At 38.3% G+C, this 22204-nt stretch overlaps 1 protein-coding gene across 2 annotated transcripts; it reads right to left on the bottom strand.

The window, feature by feature from the left end:
• Window positions 1-317: 317 nt before the first annotated feature.
• On the bottom strand, window positions 318-22187 carry GRK7 (G protein-coupled receptor kinase 7). Of its 2 annotated transcripts, none has more exons than XM_042820407.1 (4): window positions 18866-22187; window positions 17687-18124; window positions 4924-5195; window positions 318-1439 (listed from the first exon to the last, which is right to left on the bottom strand). In XM_042820407.1, exons 1-4 carry the CDS (start codon window positions 19466-19468, stop codon window positions 1097-1099), a joined length of 1656 nt encoding a protein of 551 aa, XP_042676341.1. In that variant the 5' UTR covers window positions 19469-22187; the 3' UTR covers window positions 318-1096. The 2 variants fall into 2 exon arrangements, with proteins under 2 accessions (XP_042676341.1, XP_042676342.1); XM_042820408.1 differs by lacking the exon at window positions 318-1439 and adding an exon at window positions 4600-4735.
• Window positions 22188-22204: the final 17 nt, after the last annotated feature.

Genomic DNA, 22204 nt, shown 5'->3' on the forward strand with positions numbered 1-22204 from the left:
AGACAGTAAATGACATAATCAAATTTAGAAGTTAGAAAAACACGACCACCTATTATCTTCTTACCAGAGAAAACAATAAGATGTGATTCACAAATAATAGACTTCAGCATTAGCAAGCATTCATTTAAATGCTTCCAATTAATTCTACATAGATTGTAATAAAATTAATAATAAAAAAGATACCTCAAAATTTGCATAACAATCAATGAGCAGCTGAAGATGAAGATGTCAGCTTGCATATATATATTCTATATTTGTCAGTGAATTAATGTTTGTATTATATGAAAATATATTTCTTGTAAAGAGCCGGTTACAAATTGCTTTGATCTATTCATAGTTTAATTTATCAGCGAAATACAGAATTATTATCAGGAGATCTAATAAAAGGTTGAAACTGACTGTCAAAAAGAATGGATATTCACTTATAAATACATAATATGCCTAACAAACGTTTTATTCAATTAAATTGGGGCATGCTTCTCTTCACTCTGTTAAAATCAGCTTTGAAAAAATTTGATTCTGAAGGTCCTATTTTACAGCCACCTGTAAAGCCTTCTTTTACATTCAATGGCAATCAAACCAACCAAAACTCTAACAGAAATTAGGAAAACAAGACAGACTACCTCACCAATAAGCATCCAAGTTTGACCTAGTCTTTGTTGTCTAATATTACCCGAAAATTATAAAGTATATCCTGAAAACTGTAGAACAAAGAGGAAACATTAATAGAAACGACAAGGAAATAGACAGAAAGTCAATAAATTATTGTATTCAAAATGGTAGAGTCAGTAACACTGCAAAGGAGATGCCTCTTCACTCTATGACTGCTTTTTGTATTTCAGGATTTCTATCATTCTAAGTTCCTTAGAGAAATACAGTCCATCTTGATTAAGTCTCCAGTAAAACGAAAGTATTACCTCCCTTGCTAGGACAAAGGAAAATAATACGGTCAATACAGCTTGTGGTCTACATAGCCTGTCAATGCCATATTACACTGATTAGTTCTTCTTAAACAGATGCACTGAATTTCTGAAGCAGTGTCAGAATACGGAAAGTTCTGCAGTTGTTTCTAATCTTTTTGGTAACAATCTGATATTTACAACAACAAACAAACTCCTGACTTAGCTTCACCTCCATTTGCATATCCGCCAGAATCTACCCTGTTAGGATCGTTCAGTTCTTCAAACAGTCCAGTTTCAATGATTTCTTCCTGCCAGGGTATAGGGACAGCACCAGTCGCAAATTTTTTGAAGAACTTCTTGTCTTTGTCATCAAACTCAATTCCTCGTATTTCAGAGAAATCAGCAATGTCTGCAACATCTTTGGCATAGACAACTGATGGATCTGGCACAAATGGAGGGTCAATAAGGTTCGCCTCTAGCCTGTGGAAATTTATTGTTTTGAAGAAGCTATGTTTTCTTGGGTCATCATCTTCATTTCTGCAATAAAGCAAAAGATTATTAATTACTGCAGTATTTTGCTCTCCAGTAGATACAGTTGTCTTTGTGTTGTATACATGAGAGCATCTTAAATTAAGGATATATTAAATATATACAAAGCAATGCAATCATACACAGCTCAAGCATATTCGAACAGTGTTGCAGTGAACAGCAACCAAACACATCCCAATCCCATTATTCATTTCTCTGTCTCTCAAGGTAAATTAGTCTGGGCAAGATGCCACGCAAGAGCAGCAGTGCTGCTTCTGGCAGTACGCTGAGATACCCACGTCCAAAGATACATTTTAACCGGAGCTGAAGAGTTTGCAAGAGGGGGATAGGAAGTATTGGATTGATTGGTCAACAACGAAAAGTCCAGTGGTTGGCTCAGGACATAAAAGGATAAGAATATCTAGTAAATTCCAGTCTGGTTTAATACATCTAGCGACTGATGGATGAAAAACAGTCTGAACAGGAAACTGACAAACAGCATTTGTTCTCTTAATTTAAAGCAACTAACTGCAAAGCCCAGTTAAGTAGCTTTAGCGAGTCAGTTAACGGAACTACTCTTACAGCTGAGCAAAGGGACTCACAAATTATGGCACCAGCAAGAGTATGCGCACCTCTGTCACAAACACAATTTTTTTTAAGTATCTTTAGAACCCAAGAATAAAATCAAGACACTGTAAATACATGTATTTAGGTACACTTTAAAAAGAGCAACTGCAGACCTCAGGTATGACTTTTGATGTGACAGAAACAGTGAATTCTTTCACTGTATCATGTTCTACAAGCCTGTCTATGAGTCTAAGAATAATCTGAGCCTCAAATGTATGGTCATTAAAGCACGATCAATGACCACAGCTTTAGATTTGCATCTTGCCCATAATGTAACTCTAGCACCAAGTCACACAAAGTTTGTATTTAGAATTACAGCTAAAAGAGGAGCAGGGTGGATTGCTTTACTTTTTTCATGCTTATGTTGTTGTTTTCTTGTAGGTTTTTTTGTGGCTTTTTGTTTTTGCTTTTTTTTTTTTAAGTTCATGGGTCTTAAAATGATAATCAAATGTAATAATCAAATGTATTTTTTCTTAATTTCAACAAACAATAGTTGCTATTGTTCCTTTTTGTCCTTCTCCATTTCCTTACAAAAATACTTAGCAAAAAACATTTAAGCCCTCATGCATTTCTAGAGAATGCTCTATGAACAAGATGTAATGCAAATCTTAATCTTTTTATCACTGTAGATGTAAAGAACTGCCATGCACAAGTAGCAGATCTGCATGACCACAGAAAATCTTTAAGACCTTATAAGATGTTTACAGAACAGCTTCTCTGGCTTGCCACTACTGCTATTTCCTAATAAACCTCCTTGCCATGCTTCTGGCCTGCCCTGGTGGAAATAAGGCACAGATGAGATGAAACTGCCAGCTGCCCTTTTCAGCTCCCTTAGAAAACCATAATTCTGTGCTTCTGCTGCCTGGTTCCTCTGAGAAAGTCACCACCAGCCACTAAAAACTGTACTCCACCATGACCATAATGGTAAGATACAGCCTGAAGAACAGTAGATGCTGCCATCCTGGTACCCTGACCAATTAAATAATGACATTTTCAACACAAACGAGCTATACGAAGATAATTATTAAAGTATAGATTAAGCCAACAGAGATAACGGCCTCTCCATATGCATAATCTTGCAAAATCAACTAGCTTAACTAGCCAGTGATAATACCATGTACCTGTACAGCTCTCGAGTTTGATGTGATTTATTTACATTTGCTGTTAGCCTGTAGGGCATTAGAGCTGCTGCTCAGATTAATTAGTGCCCTGTGACACCAGAGAGCTAATAGTGCCGACAATCCTATTAGACAGAGGTACTCACAAAAATTTTACTTTATTGTGCTTCTCATTTCTGTAACATAAACCAAAAAGCATTAGATGTTGGGGAAGGCTCCAGCTGGATTGCTGTGGTGTTTTTCTTCCTGATGTATTTTCTGTCACCATTAGAAACATAAAAAGTTTAAAAACATGAAGCTACAGGAACGCCATCTACTGGAACCAACTGAGGCATCTTCCAACTAACTGCAGATGATTTTGAGCTCTTCCTCTGTGAACTGCATGTTTATATAACTTAGAGGAAAGAACAAATGAGCTCATCTAAACTCCGTCAGTTTTGTATTCCTCCACAAAAAAAGAAAATCACAGTACATACAGGAAGATGTGGGCTACAGAGATGTCAATCCCAAAAAGCTGGAGCACAGAAAAAGTGTTACTTAATGCCATTGGTTAACTGAGGAAATAAAGTCTTCAATTAAAAAGTGAGATATTTTAAAAGGTCAGGTGTACAAATTAAAGCTGTCCTTGAGCAGCTTTAACTTATGCAACAGGCACTTATGTAGATAACCCAAGGTCTTATTGTCCTTATTAGAATTACAGTGCTAATCTTTACATAAGGATGAGCTGTCCTGAATAGTACCTCTCTATTTAAAACGTACATAAAGGCTTTTATTCTGTCATGACCAGACACAGGATACATCCAAACGTTTTTACAACACATCACGATAACAGTATTTTAAAAGGCAGTACCTTAAAAACAACCCTTGCAATTATTTATCCTTGAACATTTCTGATACTGCTCAGAATTAATGCAACAGTAAACAGGCAGAATAACTGCAGCTTAGCTAAGGGAACGAGGTTACTTTAAGTGAATAATTTGTCTCTGCTTTTGCTTCAGACTTGTTGAAATAACTTGATCAAATTGCTAAGTCAGGGACAAACCCATCAGTATTCATCAACTCAAAGCCATCACTGAAGTCCCAAAAACCACTCTTATTTGTGCCCAATATTCTTTTTCTCCCATTTGTTCCTGGAATGAGTCAGAAAAACAAGGAACCTCTACCAGATTTTTAAAAGCAATTGAGTAAAGAGAATGGTCTCTTCAGTAAGAAGCCAATGACGCAGCCTTGTAAGTTAGGCATCTGCAAGACAGAAAATCTGTACTGCAGATCTGGATTTCTGCCTACATCATTCCTGTAAGTGATATAGACAGAGACTCTGCATTTAGCCTACATTAGCATAGATTCAGGTACCTACGTAAATACCCTCTGCTTTAGGAAAGAAGATGCAAGAGAAATGGCCACTCCCAGCTCCCAGAACTGCAGAGTTTGACCCCTCAAAATAACAACAAAAGACTACCTGGGTAGTCTGGGGTAGGGATGGACAATTACTATGGACAAGAAAATGGACAAGAACACTCTTTATTTCCACTTTATCTTCAAAAACTTCCACCTCTCTTCCTGGAAATGAAGGAGAAAATTCAGTACTCTGTAGAAAGGGCAGATCCAACCTAATTTTTTGTAAAATTTATTATTTGTTTAAATAAAATTTAATAAATTTAAAATTTATAATTTATTATTTATAATATTTGTTTATTATTTGTGGCATTCATGCAGCTTTTTTTCTGAATGTGAGAAATAAGGCATACCTGCTTCCTAAACGATTCTCTGGTTTCTTAGCCAAAAACAGTCGGCAAATATCTTTTGTTTCCTCTGTAAAGTTGGCATGTTCAAATTTCACCTCATCTTCCAGAGTTCTTCGTTTAACCTCATCCTTATCGACCTTTTCTTTGAAATTCTTGAATGGTGTTCGCCCAGCAATCATCTCATAAATACTACATCCCATAGCAAACCAGTCCACAGGATAGCTGTAACTTTCTTCCTTCAGGATTTCTGGAGCCATATAACCATTTGTCCCAGCCTACAGCAAACATACAGACAGATTTATTACACAATGTCAGTAATGAAATACAAAGATTACAAAGGTAAAATGTGAAGATTAATTAGCCTATAATTTAAAAAATATTAGTAATACAAATGATAGGTTGGTTTTGTATCTAGAAACTGAGCAGCAACTATATTTTAGCACATGGACTATTTCTACCCTTAAACATCTTAACCTATCGAAAAAACTTTTAAGTGCATTCTTCAAAGGTGAAACATCTATACAATTTTGGCATAAAGGGGTGTCTTTTAAAATTAATCTTTATGTGTCTTCTTTCATCTTAACATTTTTCCTGCTGAAGAAAGTCATTAGCTTTGTCTTGCAAATACAATACAACACAATACAATCATTTTAAAAAGACTGAAAAAGGATGAATATCAGGCTACTTTCTGTACCTTTCCTGTTCAGTGGTTGCAACTCTGCTCCAACAAGGGGATTCTTGCCAGTGAGAACATTTTGGAGATGGCAGCCAAGCTGTGGTGGGAAGTTATCAGTCACATTCCCTACTGTCTTCTGCAAGGAACTATGACCATCAAGGGCCAAGAAAAACTCTTAAAACCATTGTATGAAAGTAAACCAAAGACAACTGTAATTAGTAATTACTTCTATTTAGGTGAAAAAACTAGTTCTTATTGCTTGACTGGAAAAAGCTCTGAATAAAGGAAAGGACTAATCAAGCCTCTAAAAGAAGAGCTGACCACTCTTGGAGAGGGGAATTTGTCTGCCTTCCCCCAGGCACAGGCCTGGCACGTTCCCAGCTGGGGGACAGACTCCACAGTATTCAAAACAGCTCTTGCTGCCTCTTCAGTAAGCTGATCTACCAGGGATGGAAGGGAAGGTGAGCCACTCTACACAGTTCCTGATGCACTGTTACATTACTCGGTATATGAAATTTCAGTCAAAGCATTCTCTCAACTGACTCTACCACACCTAATTCTAGACCTTATTTCATGTATTTGCCAGATTCAGCTAACGCTGATAACTATGTCAGAAGTTATTTGAGCTTTAGTAATATTACCATTTGAAATGAAAACAAAATGCTTGTGCAAAATCCTCCCAGATGTACTCAAGATGGTCATCATTACTACCACCAGAACTCGGTTATGTGACAGAGATTCACTCTGAAGCAAAAGAGAGTGAGAAAGGTGTAACTAAAACTAGAGCTCATCTGGGAAAACTATGTTTGTGAAAAGAATAAAAGCCCTACAGATGAATTTTAGTTTACAAGTCATGTTTCACTATGAACTTCAGCTCTTGCCAGTTCATATGATGGCATATATGCTACAGTTAATAATGAAGTTACATTTTTTAGAGATACAAAGCAAAGTCCTTAATTTGATTGATGTATAGAAGTGAAATGAGAAAAAGAAAAAAAATGTATTAGCCAGGTTGAAAGCAAAAGGAAGGGTTAAAAGTGAACTGGTACCTCCCCCACTAAAACCACAGAAGTTCAATGGAGCCATGACAGCAGCCCAAATCATTCCTCACATAATTTATACTGTTTGCATTGGATCCATCTAAGTTAATATTGAGAGAAATCCTGACAGCATTCAATTTTTGTGTGTGATTACTTTGCCACACAGAAAGGAGAAGTGCTCCAATATGACCTGCAGAACCCCAGCCCACCTGGCTGAAGATCAAGAAACTTGGAAGGAAGCGGAGGGGCTGAGAACAGTTGAGAAATGTTGGTACAAAAGGATGGAGACAGCTCATCGTGCATCAGAGAACACAGACACTGATTACGCTTCTGGAATATTTTTGCTGCTTCTTCTGGGAAGCAATAAACGTTCTTAGTTTTACTGAGATGGAGCTGGTTTTAGGGTACTAATGCCTTGAACAACTGACGGATCACAGCATCATTACAAGGTGCCCTGACAGCACTTTCTGACAAGACACTGCTTTGCTGCCAGTTAGCATCATCATACAGGAACTGGATAAATTTGTCATTTAAAAGTCAGCATGTCACCCTGCGGCCAACAAGGTGCCTCAAGAGAGCTCCCTCCCAGACTGCCTCTCCTTTCTTTCCCAGTTGGCTTTTCAGAAGAAACAGGTGCCAAGTAAGATTGATCTCTTCCATATGTATCTTCCACATACAGCCTTCAGTAAGTCACACTATACAGAACACTGCAATATGACATAATCCTTAGAAAAACAGGAAGCAAGGGCATATAGGCTAAAACACCAGATGAGAACAATTTGATTGAAAACAGGGATGGATCAACAAAAGCTTCCCTTGGGAATGGTGGACCTGGTTAGAGTGTGAATAAAAATTAATCTTCAACATTCTAAATTTGGTATCACTGAAATCTTCTGAGCTGTTATTGTTCTGTGCTGACCCAACTCAAAAGAAACCTTGAAATAAATGTTGTTCCTCTATGTCAAAGTATTCCAGGTGAGCCATTTTTCTCACGAACACTCATAAAAACTTGAACCTAAATTTAAAATAAATCTTTCTCCATCCTGAAGATTATTGCTAATTCTAGGATTAATAGCAAAGGAACAGGCTGAGAAAAAGCAATCTAGTATAATCTCATGACCCCTAAAATGAAAATAAAACAAAGAAAATCCAAAGAAAACCCACTAGAAACAGAGACATTTCCAAAGTATTGATCAGTGATCTTTAAGTGGCCAGACACACATATCTCAACTTCTTTTTTTTTTTCTTTTTTTTTTTTTTAAAGTAATATGAAAAAAAAAAAAGGAAGAAAAGAGCTTAAATTTTAGTCCTTTGCCACTAGCTCAAAATGCAGAGCTTTGGTAACATATTTCATTTAGGAAGAAAGTTGATAAAACCCTAAGTATTTAAATGCAGAACAGGAAACACAGAAATTATTCAACCCATGGAACTGAAAGAAAATAAACCTTTTAAATGAAGACCCACTTGTATTTTTGAGTAGATGGCATTGGTAGGAAGCTACAACCTCACATCTGTGCAGTAATCATTACTAGAACAAGATGTCAAAACTCTTACAATCTTACAAGGAAAAGAGATTCTGCGGCAGCATGAAGGACAGCCTCAACGACTCAGGAAAGGTTTATTTAGGCAGGTATGAAAGAAACACATTCTCAGCCTAGCGAATGGAGCTGTCAAACTGCACAACTCTCACCAGGAGACAAAGCAATTTATAATATCCCACAGAAGGCAGAATCATATGCCACCGCACATGGCTTTTCCAAGTTCAGTCAGTGCAATGCTGGCCATTTTTTTGCTTCCTCTCCATCTAGCACAACCTTTCGTTATGGTGAGCAGAATGCTTCATTTGCATTCACTGTCTGAAATGCAAAAATATTTTTCTGTTAAATAATTTTTAATATACTTGTTTTTGACAAGGATTAAATGATCTACTTCCCTCAACTTCCCTAGCTTGGAAACAGCCCAAAAGGCAGGATTTCAATAATCATCTAAAATGTAATGACCAAGTGATGTCCTTAGATACATTAGCAAAGAAATTTTGTTAGGTGTAATTGTTGCTTTTAGTGTGGTTTGACAGGACACAGTAGAATTGAGTCATCTGAAAGGATACCTTGTTTCTTTTGTGAAATGTGATTCTGTATAAATTTTTAAAAGGCCACATAATTATAGTCTTTGAACAACACAAGATGTGACCCTGAGAAGCACTAAGTGCACTGGGTTCCCAGTACAGCTGAGGGTACTTGGACTGCCAGCAGAACGTGGTGCATAGCGCAGCTTCTGCCCCTACATCCTATTCAGCTTACTGTCCCAAGAAGGGAAAGTATTCTGAACAGCATCACTATCCCAGCTTCTTAAAAATACAGGAAGAAAGAAACAGAGCTGTCCAGAGTTTTCATTACCACAGAAACAGGCAAATGGGGAGAAACGGGATTGAGAACCCTCTAGCTTTTCCCACAGATCTCTGCAAAACAAATTCAATTGATATCTCAAAGCAAACAGTATAGCAAATCAGAACGTCTGTCCTTTGTTTGCCATGGCACAAGAACTGTTGAACAGAGGAAAAAAAACAAGCTGAGTTTAGCTCTATCAGCTGTTTCCTGGGGCTTAGTCCATCCTTCCTCCAAGGGGTGCCACTGACGGCTTTGTTCTCTCCTCCAGCTGTTCCTCCGCTCCTTCAGCGCTGCCTGAACACACCCTGCAGGAATGAAGTGACCGACCACAGAAAATTCTTCTCTGCACATAACTTAATGGGCCTGAGGTGCACAGAACAACTGATGTTCTTCTGCCATTCCCTTCACAATCTTCGTTTTTCCCCCAGAGTTCACTGTGAGGAGAATGAGGAACAAAGAGTTCCTCCGCACTTCCTTACTACATGGTGATGCAGTAATGAGCCAGCTGACCAAATGACTAGGCAGCTACCTTTTAACAGAACATAAAATTTAATCTGATTAGCACGAACTGCACCTCTGAAAAGTCTCACTGAGCAAAGACTTCAGCATATTGTTAATGCTTAGCAAAAGGAAAGACTCCATTAACTTTCAGACAAATTGATGGGCTGCTGGCTCAGAAGAACACAAAGAAGTCTGTTCAGAGTACCAGGAATAAATAATGATGAAAACTTCATGGGAACTTAGAAGTCTGTGAATCCCATAGGTTCACCTGAAATTCAACACTGACGTTTCTTCCATCATTTTCACAGAGGGACAGAATTTTAGCTGGGGAAGTTTGTCTGTCTTAACAAAATCCAGTTAAAACCAAAATGGGAGAAAACCTAATTTCTGCAACATAATAGGAAAAAAGGAAACAAAACTTATCTCCGGAATCAAAGTCACTAACTGAAGTAGTAAAAGAAGTCCATGACCATTTTTCACTAATTTAAGCTTGAATGACAGTGATCATTGACGTCATCACCATAAGTTGTTCAAGTGAAAGAGAAAGCCTTGTGACAGGCTTTTCTGCGCTCAAACACAGCAGGAGAAAGTAGACACAATTACAGCATGTTCTTCAGTTCAGCTTCATGCTGTATGAAAACGAAAGGAATAACGGCTTGAGGAAGGACAGCTGCTCACTGGACACCAGCTGTATCTCTAGACTCAAGAGCTTCTCCCCTTGGGCTCCCTGTGTGAACACACGTACATCATGATCTGTGCTTCAGATCCCCAGCGTCAAAGCCACTAATGTACCTATCTGGTGAAGTGCCATCAGAAAACACATGCTTTTACAGACAGTGAAGCAGTCAGACATTGTAAGGATTGAGCATACGGGACAGGCAAAACATTTGGTACTGTCCCCCTAACTACACAAATAGTATACAACCATTACTAAGGTTCTTTATTATTCCTGTGACACAATTTTCCTTCTAATTTTGTGCACTGCTGCTTCTCTTTCAATTTCTGGTAATCATTTTCCATCTATAAAGTGCAAATGATACTGCATTTCAGAGATGGGTATGCTCTTATTTTTTAATGAGTGCTGATTATATAAACAATATTAAAAATGAGAACCATTCCATCCACTTGGCTCCATATATATTCTATGAAGCTCTTTCTAATTAATGCTCATGCAGCATGAGGTATAGGTGGCTTTCTCAGAGGAGGACATCACAAATGCTATGTTCAGCGTCTGCACAATGTAAAAACAGGCCTGCAAGGCACAGGTAGCAGCCTCCCACTGCTGGCACAGCCTCTGGGTTAAGCAACAAATGACAGCAACTCCAAATGGCTGCTGTCACTGAAACCACAGGGCTTCAACCACCTCTGCAGATGAGTCCAGGAAGACTTGGCCCACATAGCCAAGTCAGTGCAAGAATACAGAATAATGTTTGTTACCTGGAACACTCCTCATAGTACATGGAATTGCACACATGGCCCCATATGAGCAGAAGCACTAAACCTCCCCAACCTACGGCTTACAGTTCCTGCCTCTGGTCAGAGCTGTCAAATGAACAACTTGAAAGATAAACCTCATCAGCCAAATGTTGCATTTCTTAACCAACAAAATGCACATCACTGACTAAAATAAATCCCATTAGATGATTTAATCAAAGAGATCATTCTGGAAAGAACTGGCTAAAATTAAACTAGTTTTAGCACTTACACAGCATTCTCACCTTCAGAGAGTTTAATTAAGCTTTCTACCAGCTTTAGAAACTTGACAAGGAATCTCGTCTCGTTTTTTCATGGAACATACTGCAGTATTTGTTAACCATCAGATGAAACTGATGGAAGAAAGAGGTTCAAAGTCATGCTGTGTCTCAAAAAGACCCCGATAGCTTTTCCCAGGAAGGAAAGCTATGCTTGGCAGGTAGCACGCCTTGTGCAGGAAAATTATCTGTATGGGACACCCCACATTCTTGTCATTTTAGATGACTACAACATCCTTTCTGCCACTTTCAAAAAGTGCAGGATGCAGAAAGTTCTCACAAAAATCATTTTTGTTCCCTTCATTCTCAAGTGACAACAGCAGCCACAGTGGTAAGATCCCATTCTGTAAAGTGCACATTTCAGAGGAAAAAAAAGGAAAGCATCTATCACTGCAGTGCACTTCATAGCAACTGTGAGTACAGACATTTTTAAGAACAAAATCCCTCCAGATAAATATAACCAGCCATATTTGTGATACTTCAAATTACATCAGCTGTATGGTGGTTCTGAAAGTGTAAGATCACAGCCACAGTTGTTAATTCTGAACAAATCAAGAGCTGCCATATTTTTTAAACTCGAAGAAAGACATTTTTATGGAATAAAATATTTATCTAATAAGAACGTAATGTGACAACGACCACAGGGCAGCTGCAGAAACGCTTCGTTATTTTTCATTTTGCAGCTCTGAACCCTCCTCTCCATTTCTCATCTGTCCTGAAATTAAGCTGCAAGTTTCATGAACATCTAAATAGAATTCCTTTTGTTTTCCTAAGAAACAGAATCTTATAATAAACAAACATACAGGAGGGCAAAAGGACATTTTGAGTAAGATTTTAACCAAAACATGTTTTTACTATAAAAATATTATCATGTCCTTCAAATATATAAAACATAGCACAGGAAGACCATGAAGAAGCCTGAAACCTCCGAAGATATGAATGCATTTTTATTAATATTACAAAAATATTTTTATCTTGTTTTATTTTATGCTGTTTTTTTTTTCCTGTGTTCAGCCTTCCTGGCTCATATACACCTTCACCAAAGGACTTCATAACTTACATGCAACAGTTGCTTTGTGCACAACCCACACCCAGTACAGGCAGAAAGTCTGTTCCAAAATGAATAGCAAATATGCACTGACTTCTGAAAAAAAAATGGAACGGAGCCCTCCACAACTGGATATACGGAATATATAAGCGTGTTATAGAGAAGAAAAACGCTTGCTCCTTTAATTTCTCTCAGGAAATTAAATACTGCTAATCCTTTGGGCAGAAGGGCAGAAGGGCAGAAGCATTTGACTCTGACACGCAAATTTCAAGACGTATAATGAGAAAAAGTTGTACAGACCTCCAGAAAAAGCATGCTCAGTCACACTGCTCAAACAGAAAAAAATGGTGTAAGAGATGGACACTCCTCATTGTCATCTTATGCAAAAAGAACTAGTTCCAAATCAGTCATAAGCATTTAGCAAGCTCTTGAAGAAATTATCTTGCTCATAATGGGAAAAAAACCAACACCTTAACATCCACCTTATGAACATCACAGTTCCTCAGACAAGACTCAAGACAACCTCAAGTAATTGTATTTGCACTGATGACCAACATATGGTAGTCAATGAGTACACAGCTAGACAAAAATATTTTGCTTGTGTAAAAGCAACTTCAAAGGCTCTCCATTTCTCTTAGTAGCCCATTTCAACTTAAGAAAAAGAATGTCAACATATAAAAAGGGAGTAATTTTATCACACAATCCAGCTTTATACATTATATGATCAACACGTCAGAACAGATGTTGCAGGCACACTTGCATGAAAAGCCATGATGATATTTCTTAATGTCCTGAATAATTTTATTAACTCTGACAAAGAGTTTGTTTTCAGAGCTGTAACAACTCTGCCTGACTAAGTGAGCATATATACATTTCTAGGTAGACAGCAAAGGTTCATGCACGTACCTGAGAGGGGAAAACCTAAGGCTGGGTATCCAATTAACTCTAAAAACTCCTGCTTCTGAAAGTAGGGTAATTGTATGCATTATAGCTACAGACAGTTTGTATAGGTATTTCCCAAATGGAGTTCATTCTGTGACAATACTTAAAGGATACCAGAGCTCCTTTTTCAATCATGTTAAGCTTTAAAAAGTCATATACAGAATAGTTTTTCTGTAGCATAATTAAACATTAAACTATAAGAAGACTTGACCTAAAACTCATGGAACATTTCCATGCACAGAGAATACAATATTTGGCTGGTAAACAATGCAGAAACACTGCATTTCAGTTTCACTGAAATTTTCACTGAGAACTTGAAAATGTCTAAAACAGGAACTCATTAACAAGCCTATTACTGGTGCCCCATGACAATCTAATCACCTAACAAGATTTACAAAGGAGATTTATGGATCCTCCAGCCCATACATGATGGTAGGTATTTGTACATGAGACAGTAGGAATTTTTTTTATGATTTGAAGGTGAAGCAAATTTATCTTCTAATGGTTTCTACACTAATGAGAAGTATACCAAATTCTCAGAATGCATGGAAATATTGTATTTTTTTTAATCTTGAACTGACTACAGAAAACGCTCAAATAAATTCATGTGTTATATACTACTCAACCCTGCATAAGGAGCAATGAAATTATTCACATCTTTCTACTTCATAACATATAGCAATGAAAAAAAGGCAGAGAGCAGAAAACTGCTACTTTGTTTCACTACTTCTGAGGTGTTAGGAGGTATTTTCACAACAGCCCAGGTACAGTTAAACACACAGAGAGGAATGTTTACCAAGCAGGTGTCTTAGATCAACGTCCACTTTGAATGCACACAGCTGAAGCGATCAGATTTAAAACCAGACAATCAGTGCATTTCAGGGTGCTCTGCAATGCTGCCTTGAACATCTAGTCAACTGCAAGTAAGTACACCTGAGTCAACAGGGGAGCGGTGCTCAAACCTTCTTAAAATCCCAGCTGACTTCAGGCACACAAAAATGCATGGGCAAGATCTTCCCTTTTTACTGATTTGATCTAGAAAAGTATTAAAATGATCTGACTTTCATTTTTTCCAAACTCAATTTTGTAGAAGAGCAGACTATTCCAGGAAGGAAGATAATAGGCAAATGTAGTTACTGAAAACTTAGTTTTCTCATTTATATCTTCAAACAAATTATAAAAAAATGCACACAAGGCTTTACTCAAGTAAATGCACCTGGTTAATGTATAATTTAAAGAATTTTATTAGAAGAAATATTACAGGCAGTATAGAAAGAATATAGGCCACTAGCCCATTTTTAGAGTAATCAAGAAGAAAACTAAATCAAGAGAGCAGTTAGTTAGCTCCTGATGATATGCAGAAGGCATGGAAGTCTTCCATTTTACTTTTCTTATTTACAAGGTAGAGTCACTGAACAACTGGAGAACTGGAGATATTAGGAAAAGATCAGCACCTTGGAAGAAAACCCTGAGGCACTGGGGAGAAAAGTTTTTTGGCTGCTGAAAAAAACCATGAGTTCCTTCAATGTAAGTATGTTTTTAGCTCCTGTCTACAGAAACCAAACTGGAGGAAAGTACTCTTAAAAGTCACCATTCTGCCTCTTCTAAGGGTAAGGGACTAAAGCAGGATCCGTACCCTAAAAGAATACAGTCTCATTATAAAAGCAGCTTCACTGAATAATGGGATTTCGCGTTGTGGAGAACAGTTCTGTGGGAGTGAACTATTAAAATACAAACCAGAAAGAACATTGTATTTCTTCCCCTGAAACAACACTTCAGCAAAACGTGCTGATGCTACTGAAATTTCTGTGATGAAAAAAATGAAGTTTGCAAAATTTCATTAGACAGCAGACGACTCCAACTTGTTTTTGAATGCATCATCTTACAAGAAGACCACAACAGACACTCTTTGAAGAAAAAAAAATCTCCCTTCTTTACAACAAATAATCACAAATCTTCATTAAGATGTGCAAGGCTGGCTAAGCAAAATTCTTCCAAACAGATGAAAATCCACCACCAGCTGCACTGCAGTGCTAACCCACAGTTTTGTACTGTACTGGTGCCACTTGCTGACTACTCTGAGGCAGTAGAATGATTTATGAATATGGGTAAAGCAGAGTTAGATTTTATTCTCATCGTGCAATAGAGCAATACTTCTACTATACTGAAGAACCACCTCATAAAAGATGGTTACAAGGCATTAACGTCAGAAATGCTTTTAAATGCCAGAGGTATGAATGAAGTCCAGGCTGTTACAGCATCCCATCAAAACAGAAGGATTCCTTTCAAATGAATAAACTGAAATTTAAAAAAGTTATTGATCAGTAGAGTTTTCCTTATGATGACTGACTGAAAGTTATTTGCCCCATCAGGTCAAACTGTCACCCAGAATATGGAATCTGCCTTCTGATGTCTGGCACTTCAGTCGATACCTGGGGCACAACACAGAATTGCCTGGGAGGAACAGACAGAAATTCTGCCTTAGCTTATCTGACCTTATAAAACTGTCTACAAAATGGCGCAACTGATCATATTCAAAAACTCTGCCTTGGAACCAAAGGTGTCTATAACAATATATTCTCTCTTAAGGCTTTTAAAGAACTGATGATTTGGGAGTCATACTCAAAAAGCTTGCTAGGAGATAAGAACTCCCTCCATGTTAGGCCAGAATGTAATGCAAATTAATTTAACGGCACCATTTTTATTTTCATACATGCACTAAATTTTGTAAAGGTGTATTTAGAATTTCCTGTGTTCAACAATGCTATAAACATTAGTAATTACCAGTTCATATTTTGCAGCAGTAACTTCAATTTTCTCCTAATTACAACACAAAATGAAGAAAAAAAAAATTATCATGATCTCTCTCATATTTCATGTTCCCAACAAAAAGAAAACAAAGCTGCCTTTAGCAGAAATTCCTTTTAACATGCTGCAATTGCAGAGTATATCCACTGCAGCTCATACTCTAATTTAGCATCCATATAATGGTGAATGCTGCTACTAAAACCAGCGACCAGCAACAGAACAACCTGATGACTTTGTCATGGAAAGCACAGAAGAACAACTATCTTGCCCACCACTGCTTCTGAAATTGTATTGTAATAAATACAAGAGGTTACACATTTCTAAATACGTTTTTTTCCTCCTTTTACCAAAGCCCACACATTTGCAAGTAGTAAACACAGCCCTGAACAAAAATATACTTTGACCATAACAAAAGTATGCAACTGTAATTCGCAAAGGCTCACAGATCAAATATACTTTGTGCTCTCCGATCAAAATGCCATCTTCATAAACAAAACATTACCACCACACATAATTTCTACTTGAAAATCTGTCCTAGCTGCCACTGAAACTGCATTCTCATATCTAAAACTATGCAGCCTCATTTTGAAATCTCCTATTTAAAACATCAGTTTCTGTATTATCTTTGACTGAGAACTAAAAACAATAACATTATTTTAATTGTCAAAAGAAAATCTATCCTTCCAAGTACAAATTATTGCATGAAGTGACAACACAAAAAGATGTGTGTACCTCAAACATGATGGAAAATTTTACTAGCAGGTCCTCTCCATCTACTGAACTTTTACAGTGCCTTAAAGATGTGGGGAGTATAATTATTGCAGTTCATAGTGTTGCTTCAATTTCTTCACATTCTTAGTGTACTTTAGACACAGTCACTCATAATATACATCTTTAAGGTCAAGACACTTCAGGATAAAAACAATTTTTTAATTTCAGGAGTACATCTCCCTCACGTAAACCTTGTGATACTGTTATAAATAGGGACTGGGGTGACCACAGGCACAGCTGAGGTGCTGCACAGAAATTCACACAGTAAAAACCAGTTGGTTATCTTTCTCTGTCTTCCTACACATACACACAGGCATGCACATTTTCAAACTCCCATTGAGTCTGCTGATTTTTTCAGGAATGAATCTGTAGGGGGAGGATTCAATTGCTTATTGTGCAGCACCACGAACACCCACAATACAATCAGTACCACCACTCAGGAGAAATCAGAGATCTCAGAATCTTTTAGGAACAAGAATTGAGAACGGGACTCATCTCTTTAACTGATTTTCACTATGCAAACAAGTAATCAGTTAAATCCCAGACTACACACTATTAGGCTGCGTTAGCATCTCTAATATGAGTGGTTCAAGTGTTTCTCTTAAGAGAAACAACAGATGAACTTGATTCTTCTGTTCTTGTGTAAGAGAAGTTGCTTTACTACATATAGCGTCCAGAGACATAATTAACCAAATCTTCTTACCGCCTGTCTCTTAGAATGAAATGACCACGTAAGGTCTTTAGCAAGCAACAAATCCTGGGGAATTAAGTCTTGGACTCAACGCATTAGAAATAGAACAGCTTGCTTTCCCACTGCCCGTGTTCAATGAATTTCTACTCACCCTCTGAGTGATGGATTTTCCCTCTTTGACTTGCACTGCCAATCCAAGATCAGACAGTCTGCAGTTTCCGTTATCATCCAGGAGGACGTTTTCCGGTTTCATGTCCCGGTAAATGATCTTGATGGAATGAAGATGCAGAATCCCACAGGTGATCTGAGCTGAGTAATAAATGACCCTGTTCAATTCTAAACCCCTTTGTCCTACATTGTAGATGTGATATTTCAGATCACCTCCATTCATGAGGCTCATGACAAGACACAGATGAGTTTTGCTCTCATAGGCATAAGCTAATGTGACTATGAAAGGGCTGTTGACTTTCTCCAGGATTTCTTTCTCCAGTAGCGCCATCTTCTCTCCACTTTTCTTTTTCAGTCTTTTCTTATCTAGTTTTTTGCAGGCATACATCTTGCCAGTATTTTTCACCTGAATGGCACAAACCTGGAAACAAGATGCACATGGAAAAGTAAAGAAGCAATGCTACAAGTACAGATTGGAACATCAAGACCAGTAATAGGCAGGAACTGAGGAATCACAGATGCCTATGAGTAGGTACTGGTGGTAACTTGCATGGGTGGGTATATTAGCAGAGGAAGTAAGGAAAAAGCAAGCATACAATCTGTTCTATTCAGAACTAGTATACAACTGTGGAAAGATCTGAGGACTCCAACAACAGAACTGTATGATTCATTAAAACAAAGAAGAATTCATTCTCTGACCATCACAATAAGCAGTAAGTACAGTTTGCATCTCTTTTCCCTCTCAGAATCTTCAAATCTTATTCAGAATTTTTTGGAAACGGAACTTGACCTGTGATATTCTTTAAATTGTACCTAAGAATTATCTGCAAGTATACAAATTAGCACAGGCCAAAACAGTGCCAAGAAAAAGACTAATGATTAACCGTATAGACAGTCACGTCAGCTTTCGTATAGAAGCCTGCATCTTGAGTAATACAGATGCAGAATACAAAATTTTTAGGGCAGCTCTTCAATAACAGGCTTCTGGAGTCAATATGAGAGCACGGATAAAGTGAATTTCTGAGAAATGGACAACCTGGAGGCTGAAGTTCTGCAAAACTTCTGAATGTGTTTAAAATCATTACCAAGTTCATCTTTCAAACCCACTTGCTGATCTCAGAAGGGGAGAGATGACCCACTTTTGTAAAGGTACAGCTCTTACCTCTCCGAAGCCACCTTTGCCCAGCACTCGGAACTCATAGAAGTATTTCTCAGTTACTGGCTGCTTTTCAAAAACTTTCCATTGGAGGAATTTGTCATAGAAGGGGCTAGTCTGGAAGTCCTGGAAGGGCTTGCCTTGAAGGAAGAGTTTGGTTTCATCTCTAGCCAGCTGTATAACACTCTCATAGTCCTTCTGAGTGGCTGCCTGGCATTTGCTGACCAAGTCAGAGCTCATGAAAGACAAATAATTTTTGGAGCCTGTCTTAAGAAAGTTGGTGATAATATTCTCCATGGTACTGCTCTTGATGTTGTCCTCTGCCAACTCCCAGTTTGACACCTCATCCAAGAAATCCCTAGCTACCAAATTTTCTGGAACTGTCTCTAAGAAGTCTCTGAAGAATCTCTTGCCAATGGGCTGCTGTTCACAGATGCTCTCGTAGTCAGCAGCAATGGACTGCCTAACCTCTCCACACTGATCAATCTTGGGCAGTGAGAGGCTCTTACGTCTCTTCTGCATCTCCTTGGTATCTCCTTCTCCACTCTTCCTGGCCTGCAGATAGGCTGTGTTGGCAATCAGGTTGTCGAGCCCCCCCATGTCACACATCTTGGCAAGCTCTTGGGGTGGCAGAGCCTGGCTAGACAAAATCAGTAACTGGCCCAAGAGCTGAGCTGCGACTGCCCTGCACTCCTTCCTGCTAGTGGCGCGTGCACGTTTCTCAAATGCACCAGAGAGACTAACTGCTTTTGCATTAAATACCTCTCAAGGATTTTCACTAAGTACCTTTGGGTACATGCACCATTTGTGGAAAGTGACTGGTAAGAGGTTTCTCTGTAAGGAGCTTGAGTTTGCTATCTATAGCTGAAGGATGACACCCTACACAGACCTCACTGGCAGCACCAAACAGACTCAGTTCAGCTGCTGTTTCTCAGAATGGACCCTGATAACTTCAGATGTTAGGCCACAATCCCCTCCGTAGGCAGATGCTGGCTGCTGAGAACATGCAATGATTGCCATCTGTAACATAAACAGCACAGTCCAAACCCAGCAGCACACCAGCCACAGTTAAGAGAAGCCTCTTGCCACCCTTGCTCTTGACATACTGAATGCTATCAGTCCCTGAGCTTCTCATTTTCATACCACTCAGAGCTCTGAGCTGCCTCACTTCCAAATTCAAGTTACTCATCAGCAACAACTCTGAGCTCCATAGATATTCCTGCAGACCTTGATGCCTCATGCCACTCCATCTGAAGGAACAGAAAGCGGATTACACGCAGAGGCTCAGATCTGCCGCTGCTCTAAAAATAATGATCCCTACATATGAAGCAGCATGGAGTTGTGAGCTCATTTCCTACCCACAAAAATAGGAAAAACACACTTCAAATGACTGGCCAAATGTTGCCAAGACATTCCATATGATACTGTGGCCTCTCTTTACTTTCCTGCTGAGCTTCTCTTATGATGACAAGTGGCAGGATGACAAGGAGACAAGGTGGCAGTAGTGCATGTCTGAGGCAGCATCAACAAAAGCACAAAGCTAATTATAACCAAGTGAAGCCAAAATCCACTGGACTACACTCACTGGGCTACCCACCAGGAAGTCTGTGCCCCATCTTTATCTGAAAGAAAAAGTTCCTGTATGGCATCTGTTAGGTCCTCTTCTGCTGTGGAGTCTTGTGATTTGGCCTCTGAAAACAGTTTTTAGACATAAGTATTACAGGTGAAGTAGTTCCGTGATTTTTCCAGTAAAACTGGGGAGAAACTACTCAAAGAGAGTTTCCTTTTCTTCTTTTTTTTTCCACTTTTGTAATTGGAGAAAGTTGAAGGGTTGAATCCCAGATGCTTAACATCAAGTAACAACAAGCACTTCTCAAAATCCTTACAAAAACTGGTAAGCCCCTCTTGGCTGCTTTCAGTCACTCTACTATCATAAGTATAAATTTGCTTTTATCTACTTAATCCTGTCTGCGTTGAATCCATTTGACATGTAACTCACGCTTATTCTCTACAAAATGACATTACAGAAGTGAGTGCTTTCCTATTTGTGATTGAAAGAATCATCCATTGCAAACTGCACGTGTGAGAAAGCTGTGTACTCCACAGCAGAGTGTTCGACACCCTTGCCTGCTTCGCATGTCTAATTCTGCCAGCTGTATGCGTGCATGGGGCAGGAGCAGGTTACATAAAGGGCTGAATGATGCAACTAACAGAGTAAGGAAGACTAAAAAAATTAGAGGAAATAATCAATAATCAAATTCAGTGAGCGATTGTTCTGAAAAAGGTGTCCCCAGCAACACGTTTGTAATGGCCTCAGAACCAAAAAGAAAGGAGGTTAAAAAAAAAAACAACCCCTAATTTCACGTCCTAAACTTCAGCAGAGTCTTTAGCAAAATGCCCAAACTCAGGTAAGTTGTATGACTGGCTGGTAACAGCCTACACCACCATGTGATTGATGACATCAAAGCAAACAAGAAAACACACAATGTTTATGCTATCTGCACAAGAAAGGCACATTTACAGCTTCAAAAAGAATTCTGCTCTATTAATTAGAATCTTTCTTGATTTCTATAGAACGTATGCTGCAACAACATACAATGCTCCTGTAAACAAGGTCACTTAAAAAAAAATCCAAGTGAAGCAATATCATCTTCACACGTATTTGTTATTCCAGTCACTTCTGAGAAGACTCCTGCTAGATTTGCTGAAATTGTCCAAATCTACCCAGCATTTATTAAACAGAGGAGAACAACATTAAGGAGATTCTTCTGCAGTTATGATTCTCAGCTCTTAGTGACACGTATGTGACATGAGAACAGAAAGCAGGGTGAAAATTACTCTGCTGTTGTCCATATAGACCCATAAACCCAAGTAAAATAAAGGAAAAACTTCTCTGGTGGGATTAGAAAAAAAAAGTGAAGACATTTTAGCAGATGGAACCTGTGACCAAATTCTGGCAGAGAAAAATAAGTAGTAAATGATTACCGTATGTAAGAAGGAATTATCTTAGGAAGAATGTCTTCAGAGAAATAGAAAAGATGAAGACCAAACACTCCACAACAACCCAAATGCTGTAGGCACTTCATTACTACTGTTACTTAAATGTTAAGAAAGACATCTCCTGAGATGGTAACAATGAGTGTGATACACTGACAGTAACACAAAAGCCATATTTAAAACATAAAAAAACATTTTAAAAACAAGATTACAACCACTAAACAAAACCCCAATAAACTCTGCATGGAAGCGTGATGACAAAAATCAAAGACTGCCATTGGTAGCACTTTATGCAATGGAGATCATTCTCTTTAAATATACTTAAACAGAACTAAATAGAAACACACC

The sequence above is a fragment of the Centrocercus urophasianus genome, unplaced genomic scaffold (genome assembly GCF_019232065.1).
Source record: "Centrocercus urophasianus isolate 14NV4802_14NV808 unplaced genomic scaffold, USGS_Curo_1.0 seq_19, whole genome shotgun sequence".
In the NCBI taxonomy this organism is placed as follows: Eukaryota; Metazoa; Chordata; class Aves; order Galliformes; family Phasianidae; genus Centrocercus; species Centrocercus urophasianus.

Bases quoted from the DNA above. Each gene is read 5' to 3' on its own strand.
- GRK7 (XM_042820407.1), bottom strand. From the start codon at position 19,468: ATGTGTGACATGGGGGGGCTCGACAACCTGATTGCCAACACAGCCTAT. The intron at 18,125-18,865 runs GTAAGAGCTGTA...TCTTGTTTCCAG, and splicing joins GCAAAGGTGGCTTCGGAGAG to GTTTGTGCCATTCAGGTGAA. The intron at 1,440-4,923 runs GTATGCCTTATT...GCTTTATTGCAG, and splicing joins GAGAATCGTTTAGGAAGCAG to AAATGAAGATGATGACCCAA.